The following is a 14694-nucleotide window of genomic DNA, read 5'->3' as shown; positions in this document are numbered from 1 at the left end:
TTACAAGAATTAATAACTCAAGTACTAAGAGAGACTTGTTGAACTCATTTGTGAAAAAAATAGGTTCAGCTTTAATTAATTTAGGCAGTAGTATCTAAATATAAATGGTAAAGTCAGTAACCCAAGTACAAAGGGAGACCTGGTCAATTAAGTCGTAACCCTTCTCAATATCCAATGACAACTTGAAAATCGAAAAAAAAAAAAAAATCCTTCACCCTTAGCACCTTTAGTGTTTAGTGAAGGAATTCCTGTTCTAATTCAAATCAGATTGAAACTTGCATTTGATCAATGGTAGTAATCGCAATATTGTTATACAATTTGAAAGTTCTAATTAACACTTATTTAATCTTTGAAATCATTGGCTTCCAATATAAACATTTACCCACAACTTAAAATTCTGACACAATTTGGTAATTGTTCTTTCACTTTTATAAGTGCTAGACAACCAAATGCAAATATTTTGTGCATAGAGAGCTTCTCCATTAACTGTTCTCTCAAGTACATATTTAATTTTCAAAAAAGGAAACAATGGTCTGTTTCATGAAAATGTTTCTTATGTTTGTCTGAACTGGTTACAGTTGTGCTTGTAATCCATAAATTCATTTGTGGAAATCTCCACTTGATGCTTAGCAGAAATCTTGTTTTGGTAGAGTGATGTCAGGTTTAAAACAGGGTAATCATATGAGGAAGTAGCAGAGTTTTTTCTTGTAGGAGCAGCAGAAGTGCAGAGAAATGCAGTGTTACAATTGTTTGATCAACGGTTCATAGGTTGCAGTACAGGATATGGAAAAGATGGACATATAGACCTCAAATAATCGGTGCCTGATGCTTAAGTCCAAATTTTATTTGAATTTTCTAAACAATACAGTAAAATTCTATCCCATATTGTCATTCTGGGAAACTAGAGCTTCTGACCTTGTCTCAAATATATCTCATTTTAAAAGGCCATCCTATTGAGGCAATCAGTAGTGTGTTAGCCTAATTTGATTAGAACACAGTCAAACTGACCTCGTCGCCCCTTCTGATTCTTCACATTACAGAACAAGCCCTAAAGATATACTTGTTTCTAGAAAGCAAGTTGGTGCAAAATGCCAGATGACCCAGCAGTTGTGAACGTAGATTCTTTGTGGTGTGGCCAGTGGGACACGCTTTTTCTTTTTTTTTGCTTTATGGGATACACAACAAGGGTAGCTCATCCCCATCCTCTTAACCCCCAGCCCTGGTGGCAGCTAGGGGTATTCATTGTAACCAAATTGGTAGTATCAGTTTTTGGAAAATCGGTAACTGAAATCTATCGATTAATCGGTTGATCGGTTCGGTTAACCATCGGTTTTTCAGTTTTTTAATTTTTATAACATATATATATATATATAATAAAAAAGTATAAATATATATAAAATAATAAATAATATATCATATATTATAAATATATATATTTATATATGTAATGCATATTTATTAATTTATAATATATAAGAATATATATATATATGTATACCGGTCGGTTCGGTTGACCACTGGTTTTCTATATTGGTTAACCGAAATCAAACCGATACCTTCGATTTTGTTAGAATACCGAACCGACCAGTTTGGTTAACTGATTTTTTTGTTCGGTTTTGGTCAGTTATTTGTTTTTTTTTTTACTCACCCCTAGTGGCAGCAGGATTCTATCCCAAGTCTCTGCTACAATAAAATCAGAGATCCTACCAATTGAGCCACAATTAGTTTGCCTCACTTGCACCCTGCTCTGTCCCACCCGTGATTACCCTTGTCTAGTAAAAAAAATATGGGTAGCAGGCATGGTTTTCAAAATCAGATTGGGCCATCTGGTCAGACTGGAAAAACTGAGAACCAATCAGGTGACTGATTCTTTTTTTACCCCAGAACCATTATTTTCCCAAAAACCGTTAATTTGGTCAACAAACCGCTGACCCAGGCAAGTGAACCGTTCGGACCGTTCAATAATTTAGCCAGTTTTTATTTTATTTTTATCAAAACAGACCATTCGTTCAGTTTGAACAGAACCAGACCCTGACCGATTCGTTATCCAATTGGGTTTGAAAAACCTTGGTAGCAGGTGTAAAATGAGTAGATGAAAGGGCGGTTGTAGAACGAACAATTCGTTCTGAAAACAATTATAATTAATTCAACCCCATACAATTGGGATATGGGATATGGATTAGATCATGATTATTATTTTTTAACCCCAAACTTTATTCGGGTGGAAAGGTGGCCACCTAAAAATATTATTAACCATTATGATGATGAAGTCCATGAACAAATTTTCAACGAAATGGGAGCAGTTGTAGAATTAGTAATTAATTCTAATTAATAAACAATTCAGATGTATATTAGTCCTACATTGCATGCGGAGACCGGAATGCCCTAGACCATTTCCTTGGCTAACCTCCATAAATAACAGGGTTCACATTCAAGCTTCCTCATCCATCAACCAAGTAATCTGTTCTGTCCAGTTCTTTATTGAGAAAAAAAAAACAAGTGAAAAATGGGTGCTCAGATGCTTGCAGTTGTTGCCCTCTTGGCGCTTCTCTCTCAAGCTTTAGCTTCTGATCCAAGTCCTTTGCAAGACTTCTGTGTTGCCATTAAAGACACCGACTATCCTGGTACATTTTCTGTCCTTTGTTTTTCTTCTGTCTATTACACAAACTACATACCAATCGTTAAAGACGCTTCAAATTAATGTTTTTCATTCTTTGCTATCACCTGTTGTTGACAATTTCGTTATTGTTTTCTGAACAGTGTTTGTGAATGGGAAGTTCTGTAAGAATCCAAACTACACAACAGCAGATGATTTCTTTTTTTCCGGCCTTGACAAGCCCGGAAACACCTCCAACCCTGTTGGCTCCAAAGTCACTCCTGTAAATGTGATGCAACTACCTGGTCTCAATACTCTTGGCATTTCCTTGGTCCGCATAGACTATGCTCCCTATGGTCTCAATCCACCCCACACCCACCCCCGAGCCACCGAGGTTCTGGTTGTGTTGGAGGGCAGACTCTACGTGGGCTTCGTCACCTCCAACCCGGACAATCGCCTCTTTACCAAGGTCCTGAACAAGGGAGATGTGTTCGTATTTCCTGAAGGCCTCATTCACTTCCAGTTCAATGTGGGGCACACCAATGCGGTTGCCTTTGCCGGTTTGAGCAGTCAGAATCCTGGTACTATCACCATTGCTAATGCTGTGTTTGGAGCCAAGCCACCCATCAAAGATGATGTTCTTGCAAAGGCATTCCAAGTTGACAAGAAGGTGATTGATTACCTTCAAGCTCAGTTCTGGATGGACAACAACTAAAACAAACATCACTACCTAGAGATTTTAGTCAGAACCTATATATATATATAATAAATGTAAGCCCTTTTCAGACTTCAAATAAACACAATTCATTGTGTAAAATTATGGGTGGTAATGTTGTGGCCCACGCTGCTGCCTCCCTTTGGTGTGTCATTTTGTTGGTTTATTCTTGTACCTTCAGATATTGAAGAACTTTTCTACCAATAAGGAATATTAGTAATAATATGAAGAACTTTTTTATATTTGTCCCAAATATGTGAAGACTATGATGAATTTTTAGGCTTTCTGTTTGATTTCCTATTTGAAAATAAAGAAACCAGGGTCCGCCACATATTGGACAACCTAGATTGATTATATGTTGAGCACCTTTCACGTTGAAAGATATAAAGATCCACTAGCCCAAAGGAACATTAATGTTTTCAAACTGGACCATCCAGCCGGTTGAATTTATTAAACCAGGGAGGAGACCCATTTGAGTTGAACTGTTGAGAATGGTTTTTGCCATTTTGATGTTGAAACTTGAAACGCCTGGTTTAATCAGAACACAAGAATCCTGTTTTGATGAAAATCCAGTGTTTAACATATAAATTGCCTATAGCAAAACCTAAGTACTAACCAATAACCAAATAGATCCATACTCGAACCTACTATACAAACTTACAAGGGAAAGCGTATTCGCCTTCCACCCCTTAAGACTATATATTCAATCCTACTCACAACCAATTCATTTTCATTTTCATTTTTCTTTAGGAAACACAATTTAATCACCCTTCTATACAAGTTAACATGGCCGTCTTTTAACAGCATCACATGAATTCTCTAAGTGATGAAATTAAAGAATTCCCACCGCCAAAAAAAAAAAAAAATTTATAAACAATCACCCTGTACTTTGGGATAATGGCACTTAGCCCCTCAAAGTTTACTTTGCAAGAAAGAACCCCCTGAACTGTGGATTCTAACGTTTCATTCCAATGCTTTAAGAATGATCATTCCATCGATGATTCGAAAACAATTTGTGCTTTAGAAATGTTGTTTTCATTAATTTATACTTATTGTTGTTAGCCCATGGAGTCTTGAATGGGCAACTTAATAGTTTTATTTTCACAATCAACCCCGTTAGCGTAGGGGGGCAAGGTGATGGAATCTAGAAATTCAGGGTGGAGGGTGTTTGTGGCAAAACAAAGTTCAGGATGCTATGCATTATCACCCCAAAGTATAGGGTGGTTACCTGTAATTTATTAAAAATTCAATTGTTATTTTATTTAACTAAATGGAAGGGAGTGTAACTTTCAACAAAAAAAAAAAGAAAAACAAAACAAAAGTTACAAACCAAAAAAGCACATATAACTTCTAATCTCTCCTTTCATTTATTGTTAACTCCTTAGTCCTTCGTATATTTACATCGTTTACTAGCAGGGATAATAGGATTGTTTCCTTCTTCACTTGCTACCCACTAGTTGAATTCAGAAAATCCCCACTATAATAGAACTTTTTATGTAAATTTTTTCCTTCCTATTTTCCGAGTTTACATCTGTGTCTTACAAGAGGCGCCTCACAATGCTGGGAATATCTCCCAATAATAAGTATTGGAAATGATGAGGGAGATGTTCCCAGTACAAGGTGAGAATGTGCTGTGCGGCATTATGGGGCACAGATGTAAACTCCTATATATTCTCCACCTCAATGGTTGGCCCCCTATGGTCCGTTCATATTTATTCCCCCATTTTACTTTTTTTTTTCTATTTTTTTCCCAAAACAGAAACTGTAGGAGTGTATCAGAGTCACTTTACAATATCTATTGGTCAATATGGACTAATACTTTGTGAAATTCTAATCCTTGCATTACCCTTCCTTGTGTTCGGAAAAAAAGCAAAGAGAAGGCCATTTTCAAGAAATCAAATCTAGCTTATTCAAGCAAAATAAAATTATTTTAAGAACAACAAGTGACAGAAATAAGCAACTTCTTTTCAAAAAAAAAAAAAAAAAGATCACAGCATTCTAAAAACAGTAGCAAGTAGCAGTTTACAATATCTATTGGTCAATATGGACTAATACTTTGTGAAATTCTAATCCTTGCATTACCCTTCCTTGTGTTCGGAAAAAAAGCAAAGAGAAGGCCATTTTCAAGAAATCAAATCTAGCTTATTCAAGCAAAATAAAATTATTTTAAGAACAACAAGTGACAGAAATAAGCAACTTCTTTTCAAAAAAAAAAAAAAAAGATCACAGCATTCTAAAAACAGTAGCAAGTAGCAGAGTGCAGACCAAATTTTAATGAACCAAATCTGAAACATACAAGCTTTCTAAGAACAGTATTGAGCCACAAAATCTGCCCTGCTTTTAGGAGGAGAAAGCCATCTTTTAAGCAACCAAAGTCTGATTTGCTCAAAGAGAACGAAGATATCTTCAAGAGCAGAAACAATCTTCCAACTCAAGAGAACAGAGCACACATAGCAAGTCATCTTCTTAAAAAGAATAAGGGTCCGTTTGGTTCGCAGTTGGAACCAGAACTGGAATCAGAATCGAGATCTTCCGGATTTGGAACCGGAATGGTCCATTCCCATAGTCTGTTTAGTTCAAAAAGGAATGGGAATGGGAATGGGAATTAGAATCAGCAGGAATGGGATTTCATTCCCAAGGAAGGGGCAGGGAATGGCCATTCCCTCAAATAGGGGAATGCCAATCCAGTAGAAATGAGAATGTGATTCTGATTCCACCTAACCAAACAGTTGAAAATGGAATAGCCCATTCTGATTCCGATTCCAGACCCCTATTCCCACGAATCAAATAGGACCTAGACCTGGTTTGTACTCAAAAAAGAAAAAAGGAAAAAAAAAGTGAAGACACTCTTTAGAGTGGCAGGAAAGATATAATCATAATTTTTTTTTGTGAAAATATAATCATAAATTCTTTCAAACCTGACCAACCTGCCCAGGCCCAACCAACCTGAGCCCGAGCTCAGCCTGAATTGTGTTGGATTAAGCGTGGGTTAGATCTGGCTTTATATATTTGCGTTTGACTTTGGGTTGGGCCAAGCCCAAGCCTAAAGTTTACATCTTAAGGGGCATTCACTTTTGGGATTTTGAGAGGGGGGAAGTTGGTATGACCAAGAAACTCATGTTTTATTTATTTATTTATTTATGTGGGGACCATAGAAAGTTTATTTACCCATCTCCAATGTGGATAAATTATTTCCCATCTTGGGAAAGTTGCCAACACTTGGACGGGACAAAAATGTCCATTTTGATAATGAAATTTTTATGGTTAAAATAGTCATTATATTATTTAGTTAAAAAATAAAAGAATATGGATAAACACACTTACCTGGATAAATAACTTACTGAAAAAGTGAACAAGGCCTTAGAGTTTGAGCCTTGATTAACCCTCAACCTACCCACCCCCCAAGTTGTACCTTTCTATATCGTCCAACTTCTGAATCTCGCATAGGTTGTGATTTTCATTCATTTTTATTCACTTATATAACAAGAAATTTGGAGAGAAGATGCACAAGGAGGCATGGAGTAACTTCATAGTTTTCATCCTAGATCCTTGTAGTTAAATGAATGAAAACTCAAGTAATTTTTCCCCTTATTACAACAAAAAAAAAAAGTGAAGATCCCATATTTTATTCCATCTTTCTAAGCAATACAGCAAAACTGTATCTAATAATGTCCCTTTGGAAATTTAGAGCTTCTGACCATGTCTCAAGTATCCCTTTTAAAAGGCTATCCCATTAAGGCAATCAATGGAGCGTTACCTTAAGCTGATTACAACACAGTCAAATTGGTCTGGTTGCCCTTCCAATTCTTCACATTAGAGCAGGGCCTAAAGATATTCTTCTTTCTAGAAAGCAAGTTGGTAGGTGTAAAATGTCAATCACCCAGTTTTCAAGCAATTTAGATTAGCTGACTGCGATTGCAACCAGTGATAATATCCCACATTAGTAATAAATTCATGAATCATGTATTTTATTATTGACGTGGAAAATTATCATTGGTTTCACAGCCTGCTAAACAGCCATCACTTTCAATTAATCCCTTCTCATTGTCAAGATGGTCAATTCACACCATGGTTTTGAAAATGAGACTAGACTAGACAGTCGGATTTGTTAACCTGAGAATCAGGCAGGCAACTGTTCCTGAACCAAAAACCGTTGATTTGGTACACGATCCACTGACCCAGGTGATCGAACCATTAATCCAAACAATGATTTTTTGTTATTTTAATTTTAATTTTTATTTTTTAAATCAAAACAAACCGTCTATTCAAACCTAACAGTTGGATCATTCCACCCGGAAACTGATTCTCAAAATGGTTCCGTGTACCATGGTTCACTCCCCTCCAAATAGGAGGGCACGACATCAAAGCCATAGAATCAAGAGTCCGGTATGGCCAGTGGGCCGAGTGTACACCTGCTCTCCTCCACCCCGGATTCCCAATGTAATACCAAAGAAAAAATGTTGGTAGCAGGTGTAAAATGAGTAGATGGGAGCGGATGTAGAATGAGTAACTAATTCTAATTAATTCAACCCCATATAAATTGGGAAATGGCTTAGATAATGATTTCGTTTTTTCAACCCCAAGCTTTACAGGTGGAGGGGCTGCTACCTTACAATATTAATGATGATGATGATGGGAGCAGTTGTAGACAGAGAAAAAAAATTCTAATTAATAAACAATTCAGGTGTGTAGTCCTAGATTGCATACAATGCAGTACTAGACCATTTCCTTGGCTTACCTCTATAAATAGCATGCAAACCTCCTCATCCATCAACCCACCAATTTGTTCTGTCTAGTTCTATATTGAAAAACAATTACAAGTGAAAATGGGTGCTCAGATGCTTGCAGTTCTTGCCCTCTTGGCCCTATGCTCTCAAGCTTTAGCATCTGATCCAAGTCCCTTGCAAGACTTCTGTGTTGCCATTAAAGACACCGACTCTCGTGGTATATCCACATTCTGATGACTCTGTATGCCCATTTTCTTTTCTTTGCTTTTCTTCTGTCTATTACACAAATTACATAAGTTGTGCAACCCTAAATTTCCATATATTCAACAATTAACATCATATATACAATGCTTTATATTGACAGCAATATTCTTATTTTTCTCAACAGTGTTTGTGAACGGGAAGTTCTGTAAGAATCCATACTACACAACAGCAGATGATTTCTTCTTTTCCGGCCTTGACAAGCCCGGAAATACATCCAACTCCGTTGGCTCCAAAGTCACTCCTGTAAATGTTATGCAATTGCCTGGTCTCAATACTCTTGGCATCTCCATGGCCCGCATAGATTATGCTCCCTACGGTCTCAATCCGCTTCACATGCACCCCCGAGCCACCAAGGTTCTGGTTGTGTTGGAGGGCACACTTTACGTGAGCTTCGTCACCTCCAACCTGGATAATCGCCTCTTTACCAAGGTCCTTAACAAGGGAGATGTGTTTGTGTTTCCTAAAGGTCTCATTCACTTCCAGTTCAATGTGGGGCACACCAATGCGGTTGCCTTTGCTGGTTTGAGCAGTCAGAACCCTGGTACAATCACTATTGCTAATGCTGTGTTTGAAGCCAAGCCACCCATCAAAAACGATGTTCTTGCAAAGGCTTTCCAAGTTGACAAGAAGGTGGTTGATTACCTTCAAGCTCAGTTCTGGATGGATAACAACTAAAACAAACAGCACTACTGCTCCTAATTATAACTTAATAAATATAAACTCCATTCCTACTTTATTGTGTTAGTAGCTGTTGGAAGTCCTAGGGTGATCAAGTCTTGTGTTAGTTTGAGTCAGTCCTAGGCCTTGGCTTATCTTCTTGTTTTATTGATTTGTTTTTGTTCCCTCTCCTTTGAATACTTCTCTACGAAAAAAATGGCTTATCTTTACAATTTTGTAAAGATTATGATGAATTTTTAAGGCATTCTGTTTGATTTCCCATTTGAAAATAAACACACGAGGGGACACCTTCACGTATGGAAGGGTATAAAGATCAATTGACCTACAAGAACAAAGTTTTCATACTAAACCAGCCACCCAGTTTGATCCATGGTTTTGAAAATTGGACCAGACTGGACAGTCAAACTGGAAAATCGGGAACCGGTCCAAAAACCAATTATATTTCACCCTAAAATCACTTTTTGGCCAAAAACCATTAATTTGGCTCGCGATCCGTTGATCCGGATGACCGAATCGCTGAATTATCAACCTAGTAAAGGGTACTATTGGAATAAATAACCATGGATCCATACCCTTGAACATTTTCCATTCAATTTAGGGGTACTTTTGGAATAGACAAACATGGGTCCATAACCTTGAACATCTTCCACTCAGTTTAGGTAACCATGTTACTATTTTCATGTGGCAAAACAAATAATTCTTAGGGGGCATTCTTTTTTTGGATTTGGAGAGGGGGGAAAGTTGGTCAATGGGATATTGGTTCCCATTGACCAAGAATCCCTTGTTCTTTTTTCAATTTTATGTTGGGGGGGGGGGGAAGTTTATTTTCTTGGGTACCACTTACCCATGAAAGTGATACCCATCTCCTAAGTAGGTAAATAACTTTCCCATATAGGGGGAAAGTTTCCAACACTTGAATGGGACAAAATTGCCCCTTTTAATAATGGAACCCCCCCTCTCAGGTTCTATTATTAGGGGGAAAGTTTACTTTCTTGCATTTTTGCTTATTATTTGTGGGATTGGTTCTCTTCTTTGTTTGGTTACAGATGGAACCCCCCCTCTCGGGTGTGTTGAACTTTTTTGACTCTAGCTTCTTTTGAAAACCAATGAAAAGGGGCAGGTATCGTGGAGAATAACAAGAACTGCCATCCTATAGTCAATTTGGGAAGAGAGAAACAATAGGATCTCCCTAAGGCAAGAAAAATCCAAAGAAGCACTTGTGGAGGTTGTCACCATCAAGGCTATGCACTATCTAAAAGTACATCTCTTCAAGAATTTCTCCTCAACGAACTTAATTAGAAATTGGAGTGTTATAGCTATATCCTCGTCTTCCTCCCCTGTGGCACAAGTTTGTTGGATACCATCACCTCAGTTCAAGGTGAAGCTAAACTTTGATGGAAGCTCTCTGGGTAATCCAGGTCAGTTGGGAGTTAGGGGTGTGTACAGAAACGAGGAAGAAAAAGTCTTGGCCCTTTACTCAGGCTCAATTGGGGTGGAGGATTCATTAAGGGCATAAGTAATGGCCTTACTTCAAGGTTTGAAACTGGAAAAACAATGGGGAATGCAGGAATTAGAAGTGGAAGGGGACTCCAAACTGGTAGTAGGGTGGATGCAAACTAGAAACCTGGGAGTGTGGTCTCTTAGACAGCCTCTAAGAGAGATTATTAGCTTAGCAAGGGAGATATGAGTGCATTTTAATTGGGTAAGAAGGTCAGAAAATGGAATGGCTGACACTTCAGCTAAGCAAGGAGTTAATAGGGAGGCTTTGTTTTGGGCCAGTTTGTAAGTTTTTGATTTTCTTTTTCCATCTTTTCAATTATCTATTGAACGTTACTGTTTCCTATAAAAAAAAAAAAAGAAGTTGAAGTTAGGAAAAACATGGACTTAATTCTTTGTAGAGGGTGGAGAGCTTGCCAGAAAAGTTTTCCTTGAACTTGAAGAAAGGGAAAATTCTAAATTTCCTGATTGTAATATTTAGAAGGAAGCTTGTATAGGGTGGGTGCTCTGAGAAGATTTCAGAATTTTTTAGGTTGTAAAGTGTATACAACAACAATTGGAGTTAAAGCTCTTTTTTTTTTCTCAAATCTGAATTAAAAGTTTCCTACAGAAGATAAATTGCACGTTTAGCAACAGACTTGTTTAGCAACTGAATTAAAACCTTCCTACAAAAAGTTTTCCTTGAACTTGAAGAAAGGAAAAATTGTAAATTTCCTGATTGTATATTTAGGAGGAAGCTTGTATAGGGTGGGTGCTTTGAGAAGATTTTAGAATTGTTTAGGTTGTAAAGTGTAAACAGCAACAATCTGAGTTAAGGCTTTTTTTTTTTTTATCAAATCTGAATTAAAACTTTCCTACAAAAGAAGATAAAGTGCTTGTTTAGCAACAAACTTGTTAACTCCTTTGGTGCTATAAAAACTTGAGTTTGTAAAACAACTCAATTTTAGTTAAAAAGAAGAATGCCTTTGACATCACTTTATCTAATAAAATCAGTCAACTGGAAAAGCTCATAGATTCCCTGATGAGTCAGAAGATATGGGTACTCACGGTCAAGGTATGGTGTTATTGCAAGCCTCCATTTTAACATTCCACACTGCATCTGGATCATCATCTAATATGCATTGAGGCGGTTGAGTGCCAGGTTCCCTTTCCATGTAGCAGTCATCTGGATCATCATCTAATGACTGTCTGGTTTCTCTTGGCAGCAATTTTCCAACACATTTGGTCTACAAGAGCACTCATTTCCCTCCATATTCCGAGATATGTTCTTCATCTTGTGCATATGCTTCAGGTGACGAATAAGCAAAATAACCCCCTGGCCTTAGCAACTTATCTAGCTCAAGAAGACTTTCATCTCTTTGGAGCCAATCAATCCTATAGCGAGAGCAGTGAACAAACTCAAATGATCTGCTAGTAGTCCCCAAAACACCAAGATATGCAGGAATTCCTCTTTCTAGAGCAAACTAGAGAGCATAAGTATCTTAAATATTTAAATATTTTTATTTTTTATTTGAATGAGTGAAAAGTAAATTAGTTGTATTTCAATATAGGCAAGATCCATAATCAACAAATCTAACCGCTTTAAATGAACAGTTAACCATACAACAAGAGCAAAGAGCTTTGCATGAGTACACGAGGAATTGATAAATATACAAATTTGATTTGTTCATTATACTTTTTGCATTCATTGATTTTTGTGTATGTTAAAAATAATTACATATTGTTTTCATGGTAATAGCAAATAGAGAGTGAAGCTGATGTATCATGTGTGCAACATAGGAAAAAAGATGGAATACCAGTAGATGGTATGAATTAACAAGTTTTGAATTAGTGATAGTTTTGTATACTTATTTAAATGGTATGAATTAACAAGTTGTTTTGAATTATTAATAGTTTTGTATAATATTCAAGGAGGAAATGCAAAATTGCATGTCTCAAGATGAAGACACTCAAAATGAGAACAATGAACAAGGACATGATGATGTCTATGCTCGTGTGATGGGCCAAGAGTGTCTTTGCAATTCTTGTCTTATTGGGTGGTTTGATCAAGGGGAAAAGGGTTTCACCATCCTCTCCTCTTTGGTTGCAGCCTGCAGGGTATTTTATCTATTGTCTTCGACTACGTCCGGAGGCCATGGCTATATTCATTAATTACAAGATGCTTGGAAGAATAGAAATAATGCAAGATGCTTTAGGGCCATTTGTTAACCGCCGAAGTGATTGGATTGGATTGGATGGCTTATTGTTTTGTCTTTTAGTTGGTAAAGTAGTTATATTTATTGGTATGGCATTAACCTAGTGGTGTTTTCGAAACAGCCCAAGTTGAGGATGCAACTTAGGGTTGTCTGAGCCTGCCCAATTAAGTTGCACCCTTGGCCAAAGTGGCTGAATTGAAATATTGAATGACTTGTTACTTTATTCTTTTGGTGAATTGGACCGGTCCAAAATATCCATTGGATTGGATTGGACCTGGTCCATTTAACTTTACCAATACTCATAAAAAAAGTTTAACTTTGTTCTTTATACTTTCATATCTTCTAGCGTAAAAGTAATATCATTATTTTGTCTTTTGCAAGATATCCAATAGTCTGGCAAGGGTTGTGAGGGAGAATGCCAATGCAAGGGGAATCTACTAATTTTGGTTAACAATTTTTTTTTTATCTTTTTTTATGTATTTTTTGTTTAAACATAAATGCCTAATTGTAAACAAAGTTTCATTAATTATAATGTTGTGATACACCTTTCCATTGCAAAGAATGAATATATATATATATATATATATATATATATATATAATAGTCTTAATCAACAATATGGATGCTTGGTTCTTTTTTTATGTATTTGATTTGCAGACCGGATTGGAATTAGAATCTCTAAGAATTGGAATCAGAATCAGAATCAGAATCATCTATTCTTAACGTTTGTTTGGTTTAGTCAGGAATCAAAATTGGATTTCGCTTGTTGTTTGGTTCATTTGGAGTTGGAATCTAAATCAACTTAGTTAATTTATTATATTATTATTTTTTAATATCTTATAAATATATAATTATTATTTTATTATTACTTGAATGATATTTTTATTATTATATTTATTATAATTTTCTTATTAGTTTATTAATATTTTATTATTTTAAAATTTATTTATTATTTTTTAATTATTAATATATATTCTTGTTTTATTAGTAATAATTTATTATTTAATAATAATAATAATAATATTGTTGTTGCTGTTGTTATTATTATTATTATTATTATTATTATTATTATTATTATTATTATTATTTATGTTGTTATTGTTGTTGTCGTCATGAGTTCTTACTTCTGGATAGACTCTTGGATGAAAATCCCATTCCCTAGAGGGAGCCTAGAAAGGCCATTCCCCTATATGGGATGGGCAATCCCATTTCGCCAAGAATGGAAATTGAAATCCCAATCAGTCCAAACAAACAATTGGAATTAGAATGGGCCATTCCAATTTTGATTCTTAGCACCTATTCGAAGGGAGCCAAATGGACCCTTGGTTCTTTTGTTGGGTTATATTATTCTATTTTCTTTAAATGTTACTTTGTGTGTGGAATAAATTGAAATTGAGTCATATAACCTGGTATTGAAAAATTAAAGATTAATAGAAGAAAAAAAAGTTTGAATTCAATAGGAAATATGGAGTTTTAATTTCAATTCAGCAATCTTGCTTTTTTCACCCATTTCAATCCTTAGAAACCATGTCACAAGAGACCTGTTTTTCGTCGTTGATAATCTTAGAACTAGTGTTGATCATGAAAAATCAAAAAACCAACCAACCCGGCAATATCGAATCAAAAATTTTGGGTAACCAAGCTAATTGGTATATATTTTTCATATATATTTTATATTATCTATATAATATAAACGAATATATACGCATTATATATCAATATATTTATAATATGTAATATATTATTTATTATTTATAATACAACATTTTATATGCATTTCTAATCTTTTATTATGTGTTTATATATTTATTTATAATACATTATAAAAATAAAAAAACTGAAAAACTAACGAACCGAATCAATGGTTAACTAAACCAATTAACTAGTTAACCGACCAGCTTTGATTTGGTTTTGGTTACCAAATCGGTACTACGGTTCAGTTTGGAAAATTGACCCATGGTTCATATGGCTTCTCTTTGCCCCATTACCCAAACCGAGCAATTCTAGAGGGGTGCAGGACTC

At 35.8% G+C, this 14694-nt stretch overlaps 2 protein-coding genes across 2 annotated transcripts; both read left to right on the top strand.

Annotated features, from left to right (window-relative positions):
* The first annotated feature begins 2425 nt into the window (after positions 1–2425).
* LOC104593621 (putative germin-like protein 2-1) lies at positions 2426–3562 on the top strand. Its single transcript, XM_010253565.3, has 2 exons — positions 2426–2624; positions 2761–3562. The coding sequence occupies exons 1-2, from the start codon at positions 2507–2509 to the stop codon at positions 3309–3311; spliced, it is 669 nt and encodes a 222-aa protein (XP_010251867.1). The 5' UTR covers positions 2426–2506; the 3' UTR covers positions 3312–3562.
* Positions 3563–8097: 4535 nt separating this feature from the next.
* LOC104593620 (putative germin-like protein 2-1) lies at positions 8098–9199 on the top strand. The gene is made up of 2 exons (XM_010253564.2): positions 8098–8255; positions 8427–9199. The coding sequence occupies exons 1-2, from the start codon at positions 8138–8140 to the stop codon at positions 8975–8977; spliced, it is 669 nt and encodes a 222-aa protein (XP_010251866.1). The 5' UTR covers positions 8098–8137; the 3' UTR covers positions 8978–9199.
* The last annotated feature ends 5495 nt before the right edge of the window (positions 9200–14694 follow it).

This window comes from Nelumbo nucifera, chromosome 7, assembly GCF_055504915.1.
Source record: "Nelumbo nucifera cultivar China Antique chromosome 7, China Antique-T2T, whole genome shotgun sequence".
Taxonomy (NCBI): Eukaryota; Viridiplantae; Streptophyta; class Magnoliopsida; order Proteales; family Nelumbonaceae; genus Nelumbo; species Nelumbo nucifera.
The sequence above is the reverse complement of the archived record's forward strand: the minus strand, read 5'-3'. Positions and strand labels throughout refer to the sequence as shown.

What these genes read in the sequence shown, in the direction of transcription:
- LOC104593621 (XM_010253565.3), top strand. Translation starts at nt 2,507, where the DNA reads ATGGGTGCTCAGATGCTTGCAGTTGTTGCCCTCTTGGCGCTTCTCTCT. An exon ending in TAAAGACACCGACTATCCTG is followed by an intron (nt 2,625 to 2,760) that starts GTACATTTTCTG and finishes TTTTCTGAACAG; the next exon opens with TGTTTGTGAATGGGAAGTTC.
- LOC104593620 (XM_010253564.2), top strand. Translation starts at nt 8,138, where the DNA reads ATGGGTGCTCAGATGCTTGCAGTTCTTGCCCTCTTGGCCCTATGCTCT. An exon ending in TAAAGACACCGACTCTCGTG is followed by an intron (nt 8,256 to 8,426) that starts GTATATCCACAT and finishes TTTTCTCAACAG; the next exon opens with TGTTTGTGAACGGGAAGTTC.